The following is a 14,953-nucleotide window of genomic DNA, read 5'->3' on the forward strand; positions in this document are numbered from 1 at the left end:
CAACATCAGCGTTTGTGACTGTCTGTCGGCGTCGCGGTCCTTTGGGGTGGCCGTGGCGGTAGATGGTGGTCGGGGTTGTTGATAGTTTGCGTTTCGTTTGTTATTTTTCTTGGTTTTTATATATTTTTGGCTGGGGTAGAAGTGTGTGTGTACGTGTGTGTGCGTGTGCGTGTGTGTGTGTATGATTGTGTATCCTGATTTCGGTTGGTTCTGGGGCTGGAGGAGGAAGAAGAGGAAGAGGAGGAGGGCGAGAAGGAGGAGGAGGGGAAGGAGGGGGAGGGGGAGGAGGGCGGCCTTGGCTATCATACATCACATTCCGAGTCGCTGGAGGTTACCGAGAGGATGGAGGTGCCGGTGTCCGCGCGCTCCGTCAGGCTGGACACGCTGGTGGTGGGGCTGGCCGCCGTAGACGGCGACTCTGCCGAGCCGTGCGTAGGGCAGCCGGGCTCGGCCAGCGAACGCATGCCGCTCGGTCCGATGGCCTGGTGTTGGAGCCTGCGGGAGACAGAGAGCGGCACCAGCCCTTGAGACAGCGGCCCCGCCACAGAGCTCCGTCAAGCAGCCTCCCCGCGCCGGCGGCCGCCGGTGCTCCCCAATCTCCCCAACCCCGCGCCCCCGCCACCACCCCTGACTCTGCTCTCTGCGCTCATTACTTCTCGCTACCACCCCCCACCCCCACCCCCGCCTCCAAGCACCCGGCTGCAGAGCCCCCCAGCGCCGGTCTCGGCTCTCTTCTCTCCTTCCCGAGGCTCGCTGGAGCTTCCCAAAGCTTCCCAGTTCGCAGCCGGCCTCAGAGGAGAGGTAGAACCCGAGGCCGGACGCCTGGGGAGGCCTCCGGATGCAGCGTCCCGAAGGAGCAAAAGTCTGAGAGGGACAGGGTGCTTCTTCCTCCCCAGCCCCTGGGACTCTTCAGACTGAGCCGGCTGCCGGGAGCGGTCGGTCCCCGCAGCGCCTCCTGTCCCAGCTCCCCCAAACACACCCAGAGCTGCGAGGTGATCGTCCGCAGCCTCTCCCGGGCAGGACACGCTGGCTTTGCTCTCTGAATCCCTGCGCTGAGCGCAGGAGCAGGGGAAGAGAGAACCGAGGAGCCGGAAGCGGAAAAAGTGGGGAAGAGGAGCAAGAGAGAAAGCAGAGAAGAAGGCAGGAGCGGGTGCAGAGCAGTCTCCGTCTGTCCCTTTCGCACCAGGCAGCCGCTGCCCGAGCCTAGAGTCTCTGAGTTCCTACGAGGAGGCCTTCCCCTGGTCCCCGGGGAACTCCCCCTCTCAGGCGAAAACCTGGCTCTACAGGCAAGGGTGAGAGGGCGCGGGGCTCAGGCCTGGGCCATGTAAACACAAACACACTCGCTCACTCCGGGAACTCACACCGGGCCTCAAGCCCCCGGCAACTGTCAGCAACTGGGGCTCCGCTCCCTGCGGTACATCAGGCCCAGAGCCTTTGCAGGCTAGGTAGGGACACAGGCTCCTTACCAGGGCTTTTACCCAACTTCCTCCCATTCCCCTTCCCTCCCATTCCGTGCCCTTTCCTCCTCCTCTTTCTTCTAGTTCTTTTTCTCCCGACTTCCCCCAGGCCCAAGTCTGCTGACTGGCCAAGCCCAGTCAACTTTGTGACTTTGTGGCCAACTTGCTGGTAGTGGGGTTGCTCCTATTCCTGGTGGCTTCCCAAGTTAATGTACCAAGGGGATGCTCCTTGACTGAGGCTTGGGGGCTAGCACCTGCATGCATGTACACACACACACACACACACACACACGGCCTTTCTACTCCCAGCCTGATTTTCTTGCTTCCCCGTCAGGCAATTTGCAATGAAGGCCTGCTCAAAGGTGGCCACCGACCTTTTTCATTTTGTGGCAGAGACCCAGGTTCAGTTTCCTTTCCATGACATTGTGGATTCCTCCTGGGTTTTTGCAATGCATGGAAATAAGAACCAGATGGCAAGGACTGCTTTCCTTCCTTCCCTGTCTGTAGGCTCCGGAGGAGTGCCGAGCTGTGGAAGGGCTGAGCAGGTAGCAGGGTGCAGCAGGGCTAAGGTGCCCAGGGCTGGGACCAGGGGCCGTGGGCACTCAGGATCTCTCCCTCTCTCTCTCCCTCTCTCTCTCCACCCTGCCGAAAGCCCCTCTCCGACAAAGCAGCCAATAATCCCGCTGACCGTCCCTCTTCTGTGCGTCTGGGCAAGCAGAAACTTTTCTCCAACTGGCCAGGGGTCGCGGCTTCTCGAGTGCCCGGCAGCCATTGGCACCCTGCCCCATCCGCCCCCATTTCAACCCCTCTCTCCCTCCCCAGCCCGGGAGACGGTAGCCAGGCCGCGGGCCCGCCACTGACCTGTTCTTGGCCGCCGCGGCGCGGTCGCGCTGCCTCCGGTTCTTAAACCAGTTGCCTACTTGTGTGGGAGTGAGGCCGGTGGCCTGCGCCAGTTCGCGTTTCTTGCTGGGGTTGGGGTAGGGGTCCTGCAGGTACCACTCCCTCAGCAGGCTCCGAGTCCGCTCCTTGAAGCAATGCGTCTTCTGCTCGCCGTCCCAGATGGTGCGCGGCAGCGGGAACTTCTTGCGCACGCGGTACTTGTCCACCGGGCCGAGCGGGCGGCCGCGCAGCTTCTCGGCCTCCTGGTAGTGCGCCTCGAGCCACATGGCCTGCAGCTTGCCGTGAGACTCCTTGGTGAACTTGTGGTTCTCCAGGATGTGGTAGAGGTCGCGGAAGTTGCCCGTGTGGAAGGCGACCACGGCGCGCGCGCGCAGGATCGACTCGTGCTTGTTGATGGCCTCGCACGCCCCGGGGGCCACGGGCAGCGACCAGAGGAAGCGGCCCAGCCGCTCGATGTCGCCCGTCTCCTCCAGCGTCTCGCAGACGCTGGCCACCTGCTCCGGCGAGAAGTTGAGGGTGGGCAGCTGGAACATGGACAACTCTTCCGGGGGGGCCCTGGAGCCGCCGCCGCTGCCGCCGCCGCCTGCTCCGCCAGCACCGCCGCCTCCCGCACAGTTCCCGCCGCCGCCCGCGCCGCCGCCGCCGCCGCCGCCCGCACCGTTCCCGCCGCCGCTACTCGCCAGAAGTAGGGAGCGGTGATGAGGATCGGCGAAGTTTGGCAACAAGAAGTGGGAGGAATAGAGGTCTAGGGGGGAGCGGAATACCATGGACTGACCTGAGAGGAGAGGAGAAAATTCAGGGAGAGGAAGAGAGAGGGGAGGAAGAGGAGGAGAGGGGCGATGAGGACCAGGAGGAGGGAGAGGAGAGGGGGGAGGAGAAGGAAAGGAGGGGGAAGCAGGAGGAGGAGGAGGGGGAGGAGGAAGGGCGTAAGGGACACCCACACCCCACACACATCCACACACACACACACCCGCGCAGCCACATAGAGAGGGAGGAAGGAGAGCGGCCCGGTGCGCGCGCGCAGAGAACCCGAGACAGAGAGGGAGAGGAGAGGGAGAGGGAGAGGGAGAGAGAGAGAGAGAGAGAGCGAGAGAGAGAGAGAGAGAGAGAGAGAGCCAACCACCGCCGAGTCAAGATTCAGCGATTCCACAGCAATCGCCCTAATGACAACAGCCTCATAATATCTCCCCTAAATCCACAGTGAGTGCAGCATTGAAACATTTTGTTTCGCTTTTCTATTGGTCTGCGGCGTGTCGTTGTGGCGTTGCCACGGCAACCGCTGCCAATCACTGTCAGCCCTGCCAATCAATACCGAGAACGTAAGGACGGTTTTACCACTTAGCCAGAGTTGGGGGGGGGGAGGGGGGGAGGAGGGAAAGAGGGAGAAGGGGGAGAAAGAGATTTTTTTTTAATCTTTGCAACTCTTAATCTCGCCACTTCTCTCCCTCTCTCTCTCTCTGTCTCTCTCTGTCTCTCTCAGCTCCCTTCTTCCCTCTTCCCCAAAGAAGTTGATCCAGAAATTCAAAATGCCGTGGGCATAGAGTTGTTGAATGGGATGAGCAATTAAAGGGATTTTTGTCGGGAAGTGAGAGGCTCCCCATGCCGCCTGAAGGCCGAAGGCCAGCCCTCAAGTAGAGCCCGAGGGCCGGCCGAGCAGGCTTGGTTTGCACACGGTGTGCACGTCGGGCTGTCTCTTTCTGCCTATGTGAGCACTAATACTGGTGAGGAAGAAAGAAGAGATGTGATCATGGGGCCCACCGCACGCTGACCCTAGCTGCTGCGGCGGTGTTCCCGGATTTCGGGGGGCACCTGGCGCCTGAGAGGCTGAGCTCAGGCCCCAGGGTGTTGGAAGCCGCTCTGGCCTCCCCCGTCCTGGTTCATCGGCCACGTTTGCCTCGATTTCATCTGCATTGGATTCCACCCGCTTCTCTTTCCTCAGCTCCGGGTCAAGGAGCTTTGATTTCCCTTATTGCCCTGTATTTTAAAATACCAGCATAAATAACAGTACACTTCTTTTTATCTTGAAAGGCAAGCCACGTCTTTGTTTCCCCCTAGACTTCAGCTGTGTCCCCTGGGAGCTGAGAAGTCTGGAACCCTCTGGAGCCCCCTGAAATGCCTGCTACCTCTACTCCTCCAAGAAGCTCTGGACTTGCCTACCAGCCCCAGAAGGACAGTCAAACTTTGGAGGCTTCCCCAAAGAAGCGGATAGGCCTGAACATTGCATGTTTGCTCATATTTTAAAGGAAAAAAAAAAAAAACAACTAATTTACCTAAGCAAAGTAACATTACAAACCTAAAACAGACCCCAAAAAGTCCATAGGATACAGAGAGCCCTTCCTCCCTCTGGCCACGGCAACCCCCCCTCCCCCACTCCCAGGGGCCGGTAGGGGTATTTATTCTAAGGTATGTTGCTTTTAAGAAGATGTAATCAGCATCTTTAGCGGGGTCTCCCTTTGTGAGGCCTCTGTAACTATGGAAGTGTGATTTACGCAGATTTGTCGGGGTCAGAGGCGTCTTTCCCCTGAGCACTGTGTATATTTAGACAGGACTCGGTTTGGTGTTAAAAAGTGTATATTTTGAATGAGTTCACACACAGTAGCCAACAATGCCCACATTGTCGGCCCGTGTACAACGCGTATTGAAACTCAGCGTCCAGACTTCAACTAATCTGCCCTCAATAAAGCTGAAATAATTATCCTAAGCTGCCTTTCCAGAAGAAAAATCATTGAGGAATTCAAAACTCTTTAAAAAAAAAAAAAAAAAAAGATCTTTTCTACATTCCGATGCAGATCGGGGGGCGAGGCACAGAGTCCACACCACTTTGGAGATCTCAATGAGGGAGGAGAGAAAGAGATTGAGCGAGAATTTAAATGGGAAACCTAACGTGACTAGGGCTGTGAGCGTCCCACCCCGAAACCCTGAGCTCGGGCCCTGCTTAGGCCCTGACTCCTGCAGAGCCAGGCCTCCTGGAAAGAGAAGTGCAAGTTGCTGTTGGAGTCTCTCCTCTGGCAGGGAGGGTCTGGACTGGGCTTGGGGACGATACCAGCCCGCTCAGCCCCAGGCAGCTGAGGGTTGCGGGTCCTAAACCCCACGACAGAGACAGAGAAATATTCGCTCAAAGGGAAGACCCGCCAAGTCCCACTTCGGCTGATCTCTCCCTTCCAACTATCTTGCTTCCAACCGCGAGGACTTCTCCGTTCAGCTTCGAAGCTCTGGGCGGTCGTTCACGGCGGGCCCAGAAAGAGCCCTAAGGGTGGGACACAAAAACAGACGCTTCATCTTTTCTTCCCGATCCCTTTCTCTTGTAGGGGAAGGATTATAGGCTGAGGGGTGGGAGGGGGAAGGGGCAGGAGGAGGAAGCGGGGGAGGAAGGAATGAAAAAGGGGAGGGGAGTGGGTATTGTGCCGCGTGTGGGGGGAGAATTCCTACGGGTGGGTTTCCGAATATTGTGTTCAACTTTTTGAAAGCAGCTCGTGACCCCGAAACTGCATCCCCTGGAGCCGAGGACCCAGGCGCCGGGCGGGCGGGTGAACCCAACCAGTCCCCTCCCCGTCCTCACAACCCCCGCCTCCGGGTGGGGGCGACCCGGCCTCTCCCCGTTGCAGCCCGGCCAGCCCTGGAGGGAGGCTGGGCAGGTGCCGCGGGCTCTGCCGAAAAGTGCTGAAATCAAAAACCGTCGCCACTCAAGGAGAGTTGAGGCAAATGGGGCCGAGGCTCCGCTCGGCGACACCCCGGCCCCCAGCCTCGGCCCGGGGCGCCTGCAGACGCGCCGCACCTCGCCTGCTGGGGTGGCGACCGCGACTCGGGAGTGCAAAGCCTGGCGGAGGGCGGCTGCGAGGCGCGCAGCTTTGTGCGCCGGGACAGAGCCGGCGCGGCGGGGCCGGCGGCCAGCCCCGGGCTGTCAGACTCCCCGCAGAAGCGAGCTCCGCGCCGCCCAGGGAGCCAGCCTCGCGGCCCCGCTGCCGCCAGCGCCTCTCCCCTCTGGCCCGAAGCACGATGTCCGCCTCCGGGAGCCTGTAAGTTGAGAGTCCAGAGAGCTGGGTGTTGGGGGGAGGCGGGGCGGCGGGTCTTCCGCGCGGGTGACTGGACCGGCTCCCGCTGGAGCTGGGAGCGCAGGCTCCATAGGGTCCGGGTCTAGTAGGTCCCCCTGGCCGTGTGGGGGAGGGGACTGTGGAGCACCCGAGCTTCCCCTCCCAAATTCCCAGGCGCTGGGCGTTGGAGAGGGGGCGTAGGAGCAGAAGGACCTCGGGTTCCGGGGCCCGGGCGCCTTTCACGCCGCTCTGGGGGCCCGAGGCATTGAGCAGAGCGAGGGAAGGGAGCTGAGCCTGAGGGACATCTGGAAGGGGTGGCGCGCAGGGGGGGCGCCAGCACCCTGGGTCTCTCAGAGCGTGGAGATCCGGATGAATGGGTCAACCCGCGGGGCCCATACTTCTCCCCTGCCCTCTGGCCGCTCAGACTCCCTGATCTGGGACTTGGAGCCCATACAGGCCGAGGTCACAAAACTGCCACCATCGTCTCTGCTTTAATCTTGGGCCAGGCAACCGGCAGGACTGCGTACAGGTGGTGCGGGGAGAAAGGGCGTTTGAGCTGGAGAGTGTCTTTCTATTACTAGGACCTGCGGGGCATTTATTTACAAAATCAGCCCGGACCCCAGCAGTCTCAACTCCACCGGGAGAGGTGTCTGAGGACTCACTTCGTGTTTGGCGTTACCGGGAAAGCCCAGAGGTCTGCAAGCCTCCCGGCTGGAGCAGCTGCACCCATTAGGCCCTGCTCAGCTCCGTAAGGCCGGTTCGTCCCGGGGGGCAACGGCCCTTCCGGCCCCCAGGACATCGGGAGGCGAGGGCTGTTTGGGCCTCCCCGCAAGCTGCAAACTGAGGCGCCAGGCGCGGGCGGCGGAGGAGGGCGCAGGGGAGCGCAGCACGTAGGTGGGGAGGCAGAGAAACCCTTCAAGGGCCCCGATTACTTTCCTTTGAATGAAAAACAACAACAACAACACCCCCCCCCCCCCCCCCCCCCCCCCCCCCCCCCCCCCGCGCCTTAGCCTCCGGGGACCCGCGCTCCGAGCAATTGTCGCTCGGGACAGTAAACACAGCTCAGTTGCCTCAACTTTCTCCGCACATAAAAGTTCCTGGCGTGCGGGGAAATTTGAATATTTGATCAGCCCCTTTGAGTGACCCTCATTAGCTTGGCGCCCTGCTAAGGCTCCGGCATTGCAAGAAAGCTGCTGGGCCCGGCATTTGTATGCCTTGTTAGCGCTGCTTAATGAAGCTGCCCCGACCGCTCAAAGGCGGCCTCCGGGGCCGGCGCTGCGCACCTCTCCGCACCCCACTCTGCCTAATGAGCCCCACCGCCCGCTGAAGGCCTCCTCGCCCCCCACATCCTCAAACAAGAGAAGTTTGGCTCAGTCTTGGGCCACCGCACCTCCCACTGCCAGGCCCAGGAGAGTGGGCCCAAGCTGGGTCCCAGCTGGCTGTAGTGACCCAGGTGGAAGAGGGAGAGAGGTGGCAGACTTTGGGGTTGTGAGTCTTTTGGGCTGGGGAGGAGGGTTGTGGCTTCAGGTTCCAGTCCAGGGAGTGCACTGCCACCCTCTCCCAAGAGGCCAATTTCCAACCATTTACCCGGGTTCCTTTAAGATGCACTGGACTAATGTTGGGGTGGCAGAGGGCAGATGTCCAGGGGAGGGTCCGTTTTCCACCCTCCTCCCACACCACGTTCCTTTGGGCTCCACTGCCCGGGAGGCTGCCTATGTCTTTGCAGGGATCTCTTTAGGAGAGCCAGAACGGATGTGCTGGGGAGTGAATTTGAGCAGGGGTGGGCACGCTCCTCTTCAAACCATCATTGCCCCTCCACCACAGACCCCAAACAATCAAACACAGTCGGCACTGGCAACTACAGCACTACAGCCTAACTTGAACCAGCCCCCATTCCCCCAGAGAACCATGCCTTCTCTGGTCTCTCTTTACTCATGCTTCCAGTCCTTAGGAAGCCTAAAGAAAGCACTTGAAGCAGCCCCCCCCCCCCCCCCCCGTACAGGACCAACTTGCTGCTAGGGCAAGATGGGACGAAAACAAGCCCGAAGGGGAGGAAGAAAGGGGGTACTTTGGAAGGAAGGAGGACCAAAGCCACCATCTACTTCCCCTTGCCTCAGTGGGGCAAGTGACAAGCCAGCGAATCTAAGGAGGCCCAGGACCAGTTGTGTTTCAGTCCTCTGAAAAAGGAGTAGACTCCCTCTCTGCCCCTTCCCATGCCCTTTTGCCTGGACAGGTGTCACTAAAGGTCCCTTCTTGCGCACCCAGTTCTTGGACTTTGGAGGGCTTGGGGAAGAGGCTTCTTGCAGACCCACGTTCTTGGGACTTCTAGAGGTGCCCCCCACCACATGCCCACAATCCCTCAGATACACAGCAGGCTAACCAGGTTGGTAGCCTCAGGACCCTATCCCAGGGTGGCCACCTCTAGGAATGAGTGGCACCCAGCCAGTCCTCACCCTCTGCCGACAGGCCAGCAAGGCCCTGGGATAGCAGAGCCTCTAAGTCCATCTGGTCTGCTCCTCTTTCTTTCCCCCAGCTCAGCTGGCATGCCCCGCCCCATTTCCCATCCCACGACCCCCTAATTTAAGCCCAAACTGACGATCTTTAGGGATCATCTCTGCACTGGGCAAGATGGTGCCCGGGCCTTGATCCATCCAAAGGGCAAAGGTAGGAGCGGGCAAGCGAGGGATGAACGATGTTGGAGAGAAAGGGGACCTAAAGCGGGGTAAAGCCTAAGGCCAGGCCCACCAACTGCTCAGGGGAGGAGGTGAAGGGAGGGGGCTAAGAGTCCGCAGGCTTCGGTCGGGTCAGCAGGGACCTAAGGCGTCGGCGTGGGGGGCTAGATCCAGAGGAGAGGGGCGGGGAGGCGGGGGTCGGGGGAGCGCGCAGGACGGAGGGGGGGGGGGGTGCGGCTCTTTAAGAACCACACCACTGGCAGGAGAAGCGCGCGGCCGGGTGCTGGTAGCGCATTGACCCCGAAGGGGATTTAGCGGGAAGGGAGCGGCGGGGCTCCGGTGGCTTTGTCCGGGGGCGACCAGAGAGGCCGAGGCACAAGAATAAGGAGCGACCGCGTCATGAAAGGCCGCGCCGAGGCGGCGGCGCTGCTGCTCTTGACTTCTGAGCAGGGCTTAGAAAGCTTGTCCTGGCTTAAGCCGAACTGCGAGCGCTGGGCCCTGAGCGCCGAGTCCGCGGGCTCCGAGACCCCCGGCCTCGGAGCCACGGAATGAAGGGAACTGGGGTGGCAAGGGTGCTTTTGGCTCTGCAGCTCCCTGACCCTAGCGCAGAGCTGCTAGCCTGACTGGCTGCTCCAGGGCAAGGCCAGAGAAAGAATTTTCTTTTTCCAACTTCGGCTTTTGGTTTTGTGTGTCCACTTGGAGCAGCTCCGGAACTGACCGACCCCAAATGGATTCCCAACAGGTGGCCGGGTAAGTCCATTTAAAAATTCTGGTCATACTATCAGCTCCTCCACGGCCTCCTTCCTTTTTCCCTCCCAGGTCCCCCCCCCCCCCCCCCCCCGGGCCTCCCCCACACCCCCCCGCTCCTTTCCGGGGTGAAGGCAGGGAGGATGGTGGTAGTGGCGATGAGAGGCACCCTCTCCCTGGGGGTCCTCGGTCCCCCGGTTCCAGCTCAGGATTGTTGGCTGGAGGGCCCCGCGAGGCTCCACCCAGTACCCCCAGGTCCCAATCACTCTTAGCTCCGTTGTGGGCCGTGATACCCCAAGGTGTGTGTGTGTGGCAGGGGGTGGGAGAGGTTGAGTATGGGAGGACACGCCGCAGCATTTCGCCAGCGGAGACGACAGGAAGGGGGCGGGGGGCCCCGTGGCCCGGCGGCCTTTGTGTGTGGGGTTAAGGCAGAAACCCAACTACACACCCTCTTTTCTTCGAGACCCGGGATCCGGCCCGGGGGAGCCCGCGCCGGCTGTACAATAGCCCGCAGAAGGGGTTCTTGGCAGCCGGGGGGGGGGATAGGGTGGGGGAGGTGGAGGGGGCGAGCGGAGGGAGGAGGGGGAAGCTGAGAAAGGCAAAGGCAAGAAATCCCCGGCGTCCGAGTGAAAAGTCGGAAAATGTCCTCGGAGCGCGCGGGAAACAGAGGCGCGCGCGCGCGCTCGCGGGTTCACATCCTCTCTGTCACCCACTCTTACACACGCATTCACACCCACTCCACACAGGTAACCCACGCACGCGGACCTTTCAAGTGCTGGGTCGCGAGCCTCCGCGCGCAAGCCGAGCCGCGAGCAGAGCCACCCTCCTACTTCCCCAGCTCCCCGGCTGTCAAGAGCCCTGCCGCCTGGCCACCGGTGCCCGGAGAAGGACGGGGGGAGCTGGGAGAGCCCCCAGGGCTGGGGCTCTGGGAGGATCTTACCTGCGGAAAGGTAAGGGAAGCCGGGAGCAGGAAGCAGCGGCGGATAAATATTCATTAGGAAGTGTAAGTGTCTCCTTTTAAACAGCGCGGCGCGCGCTCTCGCTCCTCTCTCTCTTTCCCTCCCTCCCTCTGTCCTCTTCTGAGGCTCTCTCCCCCTCTCACTCAGCCTCCCCCCCCCCTTTCCTGCGAAATGCCGAGTGGATCCCCGTCTAGCTAACCTGTTGGGAAGCCTGAGCCCTGGGCAGCGCCTCCACAGCTGTTTGCCTTCGCTCTTGGGGAGCGCGTTCCCCATCCACCCTCCCTTCTCTCGCCCAGCCCCTCACCCCTCCTAAATTACTACATCATTAGCTTTATTTTCCGGCGTGGAGGGGGGGGGGTGGTAACGGCACAGCCCGATGCACCTCCTCAAAGCAGGGCGAAAAGCCGGCGCTGAGTCTGCCCCACAGCCACATCCCCACCCCACATCCCCACCCAGTCATCTTTCCTCCCCCCCCCCTCCTGCCATCTCCACCTCCATCCTGAATCAGCCTAACTCCCCATCCCTCTTTCCCTTGCCGCCAACAATCCGATCCCCGGCTGGGTCAGCAATGAGATGCCAGGTCTGCAGGTTCAACGCGCGCCTTGATTGGAACTTCACCCTGCATTGGGTGCGGGGGTAGCTCTCTGAGTCCCCCTTTCCCACGTAGGTTTTATAGCTTCACCCTGAGTGGGCACCTGGGCATCTTAGGTCTTATGATCAAAACACCGGGCGCACTCTCAGGCCCTCGCCTCGCCAGGCCTCAGGGTCCCCGGGCCACAGCCTTATGGCCGGACTTGGAAGGCTGCGTGGAAGGCGGGGGAGAGGTGGCCTCACTTTATGCGATTGCGCAGTAGAGACAGACCTACCGACTGACTGACTGACAATGGCTTTTTACAACAAACTGACCTGAAGTTAGACGCAAGTCCGCGTCTTTCTCCCTCACCCTCATGAGAAAACACATCCACAGGATTCCAGGACCGCACACGTCCCCGCAGGATCCCTCTGAGCATCGCTTACAGCAGCAGGCGAGCAAGCACTCACACACCCCATCCCCACCCCCGCACTCCCCAGTCCAACCCTCCAGCGGCCCCGGAGACTAGAAGGTGGGCGGGCTGGCAAAGCGGCTCCCAGCAGAGGTATACAACGCAAGACTGCTACCAGACGACCTTGGCCACCTTTCTCCCCACTCCAGCCCCCTAGACCCACTCCAAAGGCTTTAAGAGACGGCGTGGTCCCAGGTGCTTGGAGGTGGCTGGACCCCGAGCTCCCGCTGCCTGCTGAGCTCAGAGCTCCGAGGTGGGGGCGGGAGGAGGGGCCGAGGGGGCGGGCCCAGACAAGTTCCCAGTTACAAATACGGCTGCTCTCACGAGGCCTAGGAGGAGAGCTTCGCCCCCAAAGACTCATAACGCTGGCCGAGAGGCACCGTCACGTCCACTCTTAGGTCCCGCACCTTCCCCAGGATCCTGGGGCTCTTTCGGCCATTTGGTGGCCCGGGGATGGAGCGGGGTCTCGAGCCTCTAGGAGACCTAGAGAACCCCCCCCCCCACCATTTGGCCCCGCCAAAATCCACCAAGACCAGTCCCAGCGGCTGTTTCGACCCTTCCAGAAGGGAGTGGGAGGCAGGATCCTTGGAGGGTCTGCCTCTTCCTGGAAAGTTGAGAAGTTGGACACATGAAGATGTAAGAGAGGCCTAGAGGGTCGGCTAGGAAGCCCTGTTAACCTCTCATTCCACCCTAAGGCCCAAGTTTGCACTTGCACACCTTCCTCCCCAAGCAGACCCAGCAGGTCGCACATCAGGCTTGAGCAGAGTCACCTGACAGTAAGTACAGGGAACATACATGCAAGTGTAACTGAGTACACGCGGTGGAATTAGAGGAACACTGAAAACAGAATTTGAGGAAAAAAACAAACGTCCACAGACATTTCCAGTGCGTGGTCCGGTTGTCCAGATGCAGACAAAAGCCACAATGCCCGCGCGGAGTGACCCCGGCCACAGCGGGAGAGTGCACCGAGTGAGGATGCAGGCTGTGAAGCCAAGGGCTTCCTGCTAGAGGGACGTTGGTTCCCGAGGGAAAAACTTTGTTGAGCCGACTGCGTGAAAGGTTTCAGGTCAAGTCCAGGAGACTACCTACAAAGAGCACCTCCTCCACCCCAAAGCTGGCCCTTTCCCCTTGCTCTGGGTCAGAGACACCCAGAAGAGGGCAATCCAGGAAAGATCCATCTGGATCAGCATCATTTATTTGTTGTTATATTATTGGTTTGGGAGATCGCATTCTGAAGGAGGATGAGGTGAAGAGCAGAGGCGCACTTCAATGTCAGGAGATTCCTAATACCTAATGGGAACTTTGGGCTCTAATCAGGTTGGAGAATCCGGAGGGTCCCTTCCACTCCTCTTATGCTAAATTTAGTCTTTAAAAAAGAACATTAGCCCATCTGCACGTCTTCCTGCCTTTTCTCTTCCATCCCAGTCCCCTTTGTGTAAAATAAGTCTGCAAAAGAGCACTCCAAAGAAAATTGAATTATTTGGTTTATTAGACTACATTTCTTTGTGAGATATTGAGAAGTTCTCCCTCACCTACTCCCCTGTCCCAGGAGAAAGTCCTCGTCCAGGCCATTGGGGGTGGGGGATTGAAGAGGCGGGATTGATTCCCAGAGTAGCTTTCCTGGAAAGGCCCAAGCAAGTGCACAGACTTGTTTTTGGTTTCAGCTCTGTTTGCCTGCCCCGTCCTGGTGAACCTTCCAGACAGTAGCCATCATGGTTTCCCTGCAGAAGAGGCAGGCACACTGGATGCAATGATGCCCTCCCCTCCCCAATTGTCTCTCTGAAAGTAGAGGGTAAGTTTGGGAAGATTCTTTCAGACAAAACAAGAGAAAAAAAAGAGGATGCTCTGGGCCAGCAAGTCGGATGACCACCCTCCAAGGGGGCAGAGGAAGGTCTGTCTCCTGAAGAAGAGATGAACCATCTGGAAAACACTGCAGGAGGACACTTTTAAACAAATGTGGTTACCCTAGAAATGGAGGGGGGCTGGGAGTATGAGTAGGGAAGGATTTCTTCCCTTTGGGGGACAAACATTGTGTCCTTTCAATTTTTCCCAAAGATACATTTAATTCCTGGAAATTGTAGTGTTTGTTCTTGTAGATGTTCTAAACAATAAAGAGTGAAAATCATTTTAGACTCAATCTTCCTTGGAAGGGCATTTTCTTCCAAGACCTTTTTCTTTCTCCAGGTTTGTTCTTCCTTATTCCCTAATAAGAGTCCACCTGCTGATATGCTTCAGGAAGAGACTATGACAGAGAGGGAAATGAGTAAGGAGACCATCACTCCCAAGCCGGGAGTCACTGCCATTCCCCATAGCTGAGACTCGGGACACAAAGAAGCAAACTCCTTTACCTTGAGGGCATTTCTCCCCTTTGAGTAGTTTATTCAGAGCCTTTCCAATAATACATAACCACCAGCATTTTAGAGTTAAAGATGTTTGTTACTACTTACCAATTAATTCTACAAGATTCTTCAAACTCTGCTTGTATGATTTAGAAAACCGCACGTAGGTAGCTAAAGTCGTTGTAACATTCATCACTCAAGCAGAAAAGCAGTTCAGTCTCTCATAGCCCTAAGTGCCCCATGCACGGTCGCTGGAGAGAATTTATTTTTCTCTGTGTTCCCTAAAAGCCCTTATCACCTCTGCCGGAGCCACAGGACTCAGGGCAAAACCGGAGAGGTTTGCGACCTCTTGAGTGGAGCGCACTGTGTTGTTAGGGTTTTTTTGTTGTAAGGAATTCTTAGTGGTAGTGTGAGGCTCTCTCCGTCTCCGTCTCTTTCTCTCTCTCTCTCTCTCTCTCTCTCCCCCCTCTCCCCCCTCCCCAGATGAGTCCGCCCGGCTGCCCGCCTCTTCCTCCGAAGAATGCTTCTCCCTAGGTAGACGCAATCCATTTCCGCTGCCCCGGGCAAAGGGCTGAACGTTGTCCGGTCCTAAACTGGGGAAGGAAAGGAAGGGCGGTGTGTGCGGGTTGGGGAGGGGACAACCATCACCTTCGACAATAAAATAAAATAACCAGATACCCCATTTAATCCCTTCCATTAACAGTGTCAGTGCGCTAGAGAGGCCGTCTCACCTCCAAAGGGGTCTTCACCCCCGGAGGGCCCAGGCTTCCCGTCGCGGCCCAACACTGGGCCCGCGCGCCCAAGA

At 59.0% G+C, this 14,953-nt stretch overlaps 1 protein-coding gene across 1 annotated transcript; it reads right to left on the reverse strand.

Annotated features, from left to right (window-relative positions):
• Positions 1–302: 302 nt before the first annotated feature.
• On the reverse strand, positions 303–10,802 carry LOC125916729 (homeobox protein SIX3-like). Its single transcript, XM_049623030.1, has 3 exons — positions 10,748–10,802; positions 2,319–3,132; positions 303–495 (listed from the first exon to the last, which is right to left on the reverse strand). Exons 1-3 carry the CDS (start codon positions 10,800–10,802, stop codon positions 303–305), a joined length of 1,062 nt encoding a protein of 353 aa, XP_049478987.1.
• Positions 10,803–14,953: the final 4,151 nt, after the last annotated feature.

The sequence above is a fragment of the Panthera uncia genome, unplaced genomic scaffold (assembly GCF_023721935.1).
Source record: "Panthera uncia isolate 11264 unplaced genomic scaffold, Puncia_PCG_1.0 HiC_scaffold_1039, whole genome shotgun sequence".
NCBI classification, from domain to species: Eukaryota; Metazoa; Chordata; class Mammalia; order Carnivora; family Felidae; genus Panthera; species Panthera uncia.